The 9,256-nt window shown below is 49.2% G+C and overlaps 1 protein-coding gene across 2 annotated transcripts; it reads left to right on the top strand.

The window, feature by feature from the left end:
- On the top strand, window positions 1–9,256 carry LOC110294376 (inactive 2'-5'-oligoadenylate synthase 1D-like). 2 transcript variants are annotated; one of them, XM_021162580.1, is made up of 6 exons: window positions 1–209; window positions 1,098–1,386; window positions 3,627–3,823; window positions 6,631–6,863; window positions 7,503–7,656; window positions 8,640–9,256. In XM_021162580.1, exons 1-6 carry the CDS (start codon window positions 27–29, stop codon window positions 8,652–8,654), a joined length of 1,071 nt encoding a protein of 356 aa, XP_021018239.1. In that variant the 5' UTR covers window positions 1–26; the 3' UTR covers window positions 8,655–9,256. The 2 variants fall into 2 exon arrangements, with proteins under 2 accessions (XP_021018239.1, XP_021018240.1); XM_021162581.1 differs by having other exon boundaries at window positions 27–209; window positions 7,503–7,652; window positions 8,844–8,862.

Raw genomic sequence — 9,256 nt, 5'->3', positions numbered from 1 at the left:
AGTCAGCAAACACTCCTGGCCTCAGGATGGCGAGGGAACTCTTCAGAACCCCAATCTGGAGGCTGGATAAGTTCATAGAGGATCACCTCCTTCCTGACACCACCTTCCTTACTGAGCTCAGAGCAGACGTGGACTCCATAAGTGCTTTCCTGAAGGAGAGATGCTTCCAAGGTGCCACCCACCCTGTGAGGATCTCCAGGGTTGTGATGGTGAGTCCCATTAGCCTGAGCTCATCAGGATGGGGTGGGAGAGGACTCTCAGACGCCAGCCTGCAGTCCTTAGTGGGGTGTGAGTTACCTACCTGCTCTGTGCCCAGTGTCCTCATGTAGACCCCAGCTATGGCACAGGGCAGAGGACAGAACAGAGACCCCACTGCTGGATGACTGGACTGATGGAAGCTCATTGCCATGTTTCCATTCTGTCCCAATGGGACTGTATGACAGCAGTCCCTGCCTCAGTCACTGTGAAGGCTGCAGACATGTTGTGTTGTAATGTCCACTCATCTATGTCAGGGGTTGAACTGTGTTATTGATTGGGCTCAGCATTTTATTTAGGGGGAATCTCTACATATCACTTTTTATCATTTTTTTAAAATGTTTTTGTGAATTCAGTTTCCTTAATTTTGACATTTGCCCTGTGGTCTTTGTTACAGACTTTCTTTCCGGAGTCATGGTGGTCATGGTCTTTTCCTTTTAATACTCTGCTATCAAGGGGGATTGTGACAACAGTTTAATATGTCTCCATGTCCTCTCACCCACCACCGTCTCACTTCCTTGTACTTGAACCTGAATTCCCCAGAGTGTTTCCTTCCATCACTAAAACACACACACACACAATTCTAGATAGAAACAGATAAATCAAGGATGTTCATCATTCTGAGCCTGGCTTATCTCCTGTACCACAAGGAGATCCAGAACCATCTATTATCCTACAGAGATGCCAATTTCATTCTTCAGGACTGAATAGAATTCCACTACACATGGGCGAGCTTTCTCCATCCAAGAATCACTCTTGTGATGGACTCCTACTCAGTTCATCTTCTGGACTGCCCAGCACGGCTCTCCCTATCCTTTCTTATTCTCATTTTTGTCTTTTAGGGTGGCTCCTATTATGAACACACTGTGCTCAAGGGAAGGTCAGAGGCCAACATGGTGGTGTTCTTTAATGATCTCACCAGCTTTGAGGACCAGTTAAAGTGGCAGCAAGAGTTCATTGAAGAAATTCGGAAACACCTGCTCCAGTTGCAGCAAGAAAAACAATGTAAACTCAAGTTTGAGGTTCAGAGCTCAGAGGAGCCCAACTCCAGGTCTCTGATCTTCAAGCTGAGCTCCCCCGAGCGACAGCAGGAGGTGGAATTTGATGTGCAGCCAGCCTATGATGCCCTGTGTAAGTCAGGGAGCAGCAGAGCTCAGCCTGCCCTTCCTCATGCCTGCCCTTCCTCATGCCTGAATCCTCCTCTCTCTCTCTCTCTCTCTCTCTCTCTCTCTCTCTCTCTCTCTCTCTCTCTCTCTCTGTCTCTATGTGTGTGTGTGTGTGTGTGTGTGTGTGTGTGTGTGTGTGTTTGTGTGTGTTGGGGTAGCATGTTCACATGTGTGCAGATGTCTGTTCACATGTCTGCACGTGTAGGTAATGGTCAGATGCCAGCCTTGGAGGTTGGTTGCTTAGGAGCCTATTTTGGTTGAGAGGTTGACCTGGAGTTTGCTGCCCCACCTTCATGGCTCTTGCAGTAAGGAGCTGGGGTCAGGTGGGGTATGTGCTCTGATGGAGCTGAACCCACAATCTCTGGCACCTGGAGCCTCAGGATGTCAATTAGGTACAGCATGGGGCTGGGGGGAGGGGATGCTTGGTCTCCTAGAAGTGTCTGTAGGCTATGAGTGTCCACTTGTAAATGATTATACTCAAACATATTCAGGACACACTTGGGCTTCTTCCACCCACTACAAGCCAGGCAAGTTTGTTTTGAGAAAGGTGGATCAGCCAGCTTCATGTCCACCTGTTTAGTCAGACAGTGAGTCTGAGACATTCTCCTGTCTCTTCCTGCCCAGCACTGTGATTTCATTTGCGCACTCCCCCGACACACCCCGAACTTCCACATGCACACACGTGTTATAGAATTGCACATTAACGATCCTCTACATTAAGTTCTCTGATACCAGACCTGACTGACACATAGTGTGTCTCCAAAATTACAAATTGCCCAACTCAACCCAAAGAAAACCAGGAACACCCATGAAAAAACTGTATGGGATTGGAGATCTTGGGTAATATGAGGTTTTATAGTTAGTGAAAGCACAGCACCCCCTCCTGGCCACTGTGTGAACTGCTGCTGCTATTAACTTAGATACAAGCCAGGCCAACAGCCCATCCTTGGCTTAGGAGAGCCATGGAAACAGTCCAGAGTCTCAGGCAGCAGGCACTGAGAGGGCCAGCCTGTGAGTAGGACCAGGGCAGCCTGCTGTGGAAAGCTGCAAGAGGCTTAGAACCCTGCTCAGTGAAGGGGGCTCAGAGGGGGTGACCCAGAAATGAGTTGGGAGGGCGGCTCCTGCAGAAGCCCGTCTTGCTCATGGACTTCCCCAGCGTGAGGCAGCTTTCCAGTGGGATAGGAACTCTATCCTAGAAGGACTGCCTTGGGAATGCTCATGTGGATAGCAGCCCAAAAGAGAACCCCAACCTCAGCCCTAACCCAGGTTACTTAGTAAATGAGACCTACTGTGTGCTGGTTCTTGAACTAGTAAATAAGCTCTTCATAGCTTCTTGGAATAGTGGGAGACTGGACTTGTCCCAAGCTCCATCAGTGAGTGATTTAGGTCTGTGGACCGTATGGCCTGCTGAAACCATGGCTACACACCTGCAACACCTATGGCTCAGCCTGCTGCCTTGGAGTGCACACACACCCACACATAGCCACACACACATCAATTCCATAGCCTGCTCCCTGTCACAGTAAAAGTTCGAAGGATAGCTAGTTAGATAACGGTGATTGCTGTACAAGCATGAGGAACTGAGTTTAAATCCCCAAAGCCCACCTAATCTTAGGAAGTTCTACACATTGACCTGTATCCCCCTGTTACTATGGGAACAGAGACAGGAGAGTCTCTGTGGCCTGATGGATGCCAGCCAAGCTCAATGTTCACAGAGAGACCCTGCTGCAAAGGGAGGGGGTAAACTATAAATGAAGACTCCATTTGTCTTGTGGCCTCTGAATATGTGTTTGCCACATCCATGCACACACAATCATCTCAAAATAGGGAGAGACTGTAAGCAGGAGATATGATATACAAATGCAGGAGAGTGCTCCATGGCACACCAGAACATGGTTGGTCATTATCAAGTGACTGTGTAGCTCTCTTGTGTGTGACCATCGAGTGCTGTTTCTTCCCACCACTGTCTCCAAACTTGTGAGCAATGCAACCTACTATGAGCAGTTGGTGGCACAGACTTTCTAGGACCAATTCATGTATGCAGTCCAGAGGTGTGGTGGGCTCATGTCTGTATGGGGAGTGATGCTGCTGCGGACAAAATTTGCCCTGTTCACTGAACCCCATAGAGAGTGACTGTGACCCTAGAGGTACGGAAGACTCTTAGATCAGAGTTTGGCCTAAACATCAATGAAACTTCCTTCATAGATGAAGGGAGATACTGCAAGTCCTTTGAATCCATTAACTACAACAAAGTCTACGCCCAACTCATCCATGAGTGTACCACCCTGGAGAAGGAGGGCGAGTTCTCCATCTGCTTCACCGACCTCCATCAGAACTTCCTGAAGTATCGTGTGCCCAAGCTCTGGAATCTCATTCGTCTGGTCAAGCACTGGTATCAACTGGTAAGGCATCTGACCCAGATCCTGTGGACCCTATGTGTAGAGAGTGGGATTCAGGCCAGAGAAGAGGTCTAGTCTATCTTGCTGTCTATGGACATGATAGCTTTATCACATGACCAAGAGCACCTTGGGAAGGAAAGGCCTCACTTGGTTACACATCCCAGTCACAGGGCATCATTGAGAGGAGTCAGGACAGTAACTGAAGCAGAGACCATGGAGGAATTCTGCTCACTGGCTTCATCTCCATGGCTCACTCAGATTGCTTTATTACAGTGCGCACACGCCCAGGCATGGCACCAACCACATCCATCACTGACCACAAACATGTCCCCACAGACTGCCTTAAACCAGACTGATTAAGGGAGGGATTTCCTCTTCATTAAGGGTGCCTCCTGCTCAATGACCCTAGCTTCTGTCTAGTTGGCAAAAACTCACTTTCACAAAAGACCCACTTTCAAATTGATGCTCTCACAGACATCTTTATTGAACCATAACCTTTCCATTCTTGACTTTTTGCAAAGATGTCCTGTTGATATCATGCCATAAAACACAATTTAGTGTTAGGAATCTAAAAGGGTTTTTTTTGGGGGGGGGTTGAAATTTCAATATGTAACAAGATGAGTCTCTCAAGGATGCTCTCATATAAAATTTAAAACACTAGTTAAATTCTTTGCTACTGTAAGAGGTACAGTCACAATCAGATAAATAAAAAACCAACAACAGTGAAACCCCAACAAGCAAAAAAACTCAGTATCTGATATCTAGAACTAACAGTTCGCTGAGCTTCTCGGGCTCTGCCATCCACAGCACACACAGCAAGTCTCAACCTCAGGCCAGCTCTATTCTAACATTGCTCTGTCCCTGGCAGTTGTCTCCTGCTCAGGGTGAGTCCAGTATCCTCGGGGTCTCCACTGCCATTGAGGCTGCACTTTCACCAATGGCTTCTCCTTGCCTCTGGCAGTGCCAGGCCTCAGCTGCTCTCTGAGGCCCCTTCAGTGCTGCAGTTCTCATGGGACTTGAAATCTGGGAAACCTCTCTGCAGTTCCAAGTGTGGTTGACCCATGGACCATGGCTTCTGTTTGCTGACCATGAGAAGCCTTGGCCCCATCCTGCTGTTCTCTTCTTAATCAGAGCTGATTTTCATCCTCAGCTGATGAAAAATTACTGATTCTTAATCCAAACACAGCACACAAACAGCCCAGATGGGGTCCTTGCTTTTCTCTGAAACCTCACTCCAGCCTCTGTCACCTGCCTGCCTCTCAGTGCTCCTGTCTTCCAAGTTCCCACAAACAGCCTGGTAGGCTCTCAGCTCTCCACAGCTTTCCAACCCAAAGTTCCAGAATCCTTTCTCAGTCCTCCCAAGGAGCAACATGGCGGGTCAGCCACAGCAGTGCCCCTCCTCCCTAGGACCAGTTTCTGTCCTAGTTTGCTCTGACTGCTGTGGTAAAGATGCTGCTGCAAAGTAATTGGGTGAAAAGGGATTGTCTGGCTCCTCTTCCTGCATCTCACTCCATCTCTGAGGGAAGCAGAGGCAGGAACTGAAGCTGAGGCCATGGAGGAACTCTGCTAGCTGCCTGATACCCTTGGGCGATCAGTCTGATTTTTACAAACAACTCAGGACCACCTGACAGGACAGGCAATGCCCACAGGCTGGGTCCTCCCACATTGATCAAGGGAACGCCCCCACAGGCTTGACCCCAGGCCAGGCTGGAAAATGGAGGCATTTTCTCAGTTGTGGGTCCATCTTCTCCAGATGGCACTCTCTGTGTCAGGTTGACAAAGAGAAATAAAAATGGCACAAGGTGAGGAAATAGAAAATGGAAAAGTGGTTAGAAGGGGAGCAGATCAGAGGGGTTCAGATAAACAGGGTTTGGGGGAGCAAGTCAGGGACATACATGATGCTGTAGGAGGGAGAGGGAATGGAGAGGGAGGACTTCCCATGACTGTTCTAAGTGATTTCTTCTAGTCCACCTTCTATTCAGCTAGCTCTCTCTTCAGCCATGTCTAATACGCTGTTCCATGGTGGCTGCTTCATTTGTGTCTCTGCATGTTTGCTTGCTTCTTCTGCAAACATTTCACGTGTCTTTCTATGGTTTCTATTTGCCTGTCGTTTGAAGCCATTACCTTTTTAATGGGGTGATTTCTCATTATTTTTCAGGAATAATTTTTAAAGATGTGTGTAGGTGTTTGTATATCTGTTCATGGGAGCACTGTATTTGTGTGTGCTTGTGTGTGCCTAAGAACTTGGAGGTCAGAGTGTGAGGGCAGGTCTGCAGGCTCACATAGCCACTCGGTGTGTCATGAGCCAGACCCTGACTGGTTATAATCAGCAGGTCTGGACAGTTCTGCAGCCCCTGCAAGCTCCATCTCCAGCCCTTTGAGCTAGGATTAGGAGTCAGCTTCCTCAAGAGCCTGACACTCACGTAGATGCTGGGGGTCTGACCTCTAGTTCTCACCCCTGCACTTTACCCCCCGAGCCAGCTCCCTGGCCCCTTCCCACTTATTTCAAAGCCCAGGATCAACCTTCAGTTGTGAGCACTCCTTATGTCCCACCCCCACCCTCACTCCTAGCTGTCTCTCATGGTGTCTTGATTGCTCCTGTGCCTGCTAGTGAATGCTGTCTTTGTAAAGCACACAGGGTCAGTCTCAACCACTCAGCTCTTGGCTATAGCACAGGAGGGGCCACAGGCTGAATCTGAGTGACACTATGTCTGTAAGGATATCTTGTGGCAGCCGAATTGAGCCTATGAGAAGTGTCCCCCACACCAGAGCTGAGAGCCCTGTTTTTCTCATTGCCTTTCTCTTCTCAGTGTAAGGAGAAGCTGAGGGGGCCGCTGCCTCCACAGTATGCCCTGGAGCTGCTCACAGTCTACGTCTGGGAATTCGGGATCCAAGGCAGCTCTGGACTCCATGCAGCCCAATGCTTCCGAACAGTCTTAGAACTGGTCACCGAGTACAAATGCCTTCGAATCTACTGGACATGGTTTTATGACTTTCGACATGAGATCTCTGACTACCTGCACGGACAGATCAAAAAAGCCAGGTAGCTTGTTCCCACATGGCTCTGCTCCCCATGGGTGTCACGCTACAATCCTGGGAAAAGGGAGAGGTGGGAGCCCTGTGTCAGCTCAGCATCTCCCGCACTGGGCGCTTTTACCTGACTGACATGAGGTCCTAATGAGTCATCTTGTCTGGGATGAGGAGACCAAGGCTCTGACATTGTCCAGACCCAAAAAGCAAAGAAAAGGGGAGGACATGGAGTGGGGACTGAGATTTTCCAACAGTGACAGCATCATAAGGGCTGTGATGCACCAAAGACCTGAGGTGGACCAATTAGCTGTAAATAATAGAGTGCTATGTCACCTTAGGGAATGATATGTCCTGATCCTATATTTGATCAGTTTTCTCATGAGACTGGCTGGTCCAACTCTCCCTATCTCATAGATCAGAGACTCTGAGGTATCTGTCCTAAGACACACAGCTACTAAAGGGTAGAGGATTAGAACCCAGGCCCTCTGGGTCATGCCCAAGAATCCCTCCAATCTTGCTGTATGCTGTGGGGCAGGGACTCTGGCCAAGCTTTGGATAGGGATGCACTGCTGGGCTCCTCCCCTGCCTCTGTGAAGTGGAGCCTGAGGCACTGTTCAGCTGCTCAATTCCCTCCCTGAATGTTGCTCTGTAGGCCTCTGATCCTGGATCCAGCAGACCCAACAAGGAACGTGGCTGGTTCAGACTTACAGGCATGGGACCTGCTGGCAAAGGAGGCTCAGATCTGGATACATTCGAATTTTTTTAGGAACTGTGATATGTCCCTTGTGAATGGCTTGGAAGTGTCGGTAAGACCCTATCATCATCCTGTCCCCTTGCACACAGCTTTGGTCCCTCCAACTATTTGGAGAATATTCTCACTGACACGGTCTCCACACTCCTGTGGAGGCCAGCTGTTTGCTTGCTTTTACAGCTGTTTTAGCACTATTCAGAGCTATCATGGGCCAGTAAGATGGATCAGTGGGTAAAAGCACTGCCAACACTGAAGACCTGGCCTTTATCCTTAGAATCCATAGGTTAGAAGGAAAGAAAAAAAACCCATATTGTCCTCTGACCTTCTTCTCTATGCTGTTACACATGTGGACATGCATACATGCCTATATGCATACATATACACAGGTGCATGCAGACAAACAGATACACAGACTCTGAGGGCTGAGGCCACTGGCTCAGGGACACTCCCCTAGAGAGTGTTAGGGCTGGAATCCCATGGACTCTGAAGCCCCTGCCAGGTCCATGAAGCAGCCTGTCTTCCCTGTCTCATTGTCATGTAGGCAATGGGACTCAGTGGGGCTGTGTCACAGCCACAGAGGCACAGAGGGACCTGCACTTGTACCTTTCCCTTCTGGGGCAGGGTCTGCCTGATGCTAGGGAGCTGATGATGTCACGTGTGACCTCAGGGTGGCGATGAACATGGGTATAATGATGTGAGAAATAAACCACAGAGGGTCAGGAGGGAGTGATAGGGGACATGGAGGGAGGCAGCTGTAGGAACAGTAGCCCGTAGTGCTGTCCTGCAGAGAGATGGCTAAGCCATGTCTCCCATTTTGCAGCTCTACTAATGAAGAAGGGACTGTCTGTGGGGCCATATGGACCCTCAGTGGACATAGTCATAAAGGTGTCCTGATGGCCATCTTTCCTACCTCCATTTGTGCTGTCCCTCTTCTGAGGAGCTCCAGGTATCCAGTTGTAGTACCCACCCACAGGGCTGGTTTACAACCCCCTGCAAGGAATGCAGGCTCCTGACATGATTGTATGTTATTCATTGCAGCCAGAGAGACAATAATGTGTCTTCCAGTGAGCAGTGCAGCGCTTGCTCAGAAGGCTCCAGAGTCAGGGGCATACCCTCCTCCGCTGCAAGACCTTGACCTAGAGAGGACAGGATGGTGCTCATGGCTCAAGTGAGGGGCATCCAACCTGTGATCAGACTCCAGGCTTCTGATCTCTGCCTGCCCATGGACAGCCTTCCTCACAGGCTGCTTCATCTGTGTTAACCTCCAACAGTGTTCTCTGGGAGTCAGACTGTGATAGACAGAAGAATGCAAGCTCGACTTCCATCTGTCCACCTGTTGGGAGGTTCTGTCCTATAATGGCTGATCGTCATCAACAAACCACAGCAAGCCATGGGGGAGGGTGCACTCTGAGGGAGGAGTCCTCAGACCACACAGAAACTCTTCAGCAGTGCATGTGGCCCTGGCACCCTGGGAATCTGGCCAGTGTTCATCAAGGTGCACTGTTTCTGCAACATGCAGGCTGGGTTTACAGCAGTGCAGGAAAATAAAACTGCGGGCACTTTAAATTTATGACTTTAAAACTTAGGTGTGTGTGTGTGTGTGTGTGTGTGTGTAATTTGAAGCACTGAATTAAAGCAAAATGCATTGAATTAAA

The sequence above is a fragment of the Mus caroli genome, chromosome 5, assembly GCF_900094665.2.
Source record: "Mus caroli chromosome 5, CAROLI_EIJ_v1.1, whole genome shotgun sequence".
Taxonomy (NCBI): Eukaryota; Metazoa; Chordata; class Mammalia; order Rodentia; family Muridae; genus Mus; species Mus caroli.
This window is presented reverse-complemented; position numbering and strand designations above follow the sequence as displayed.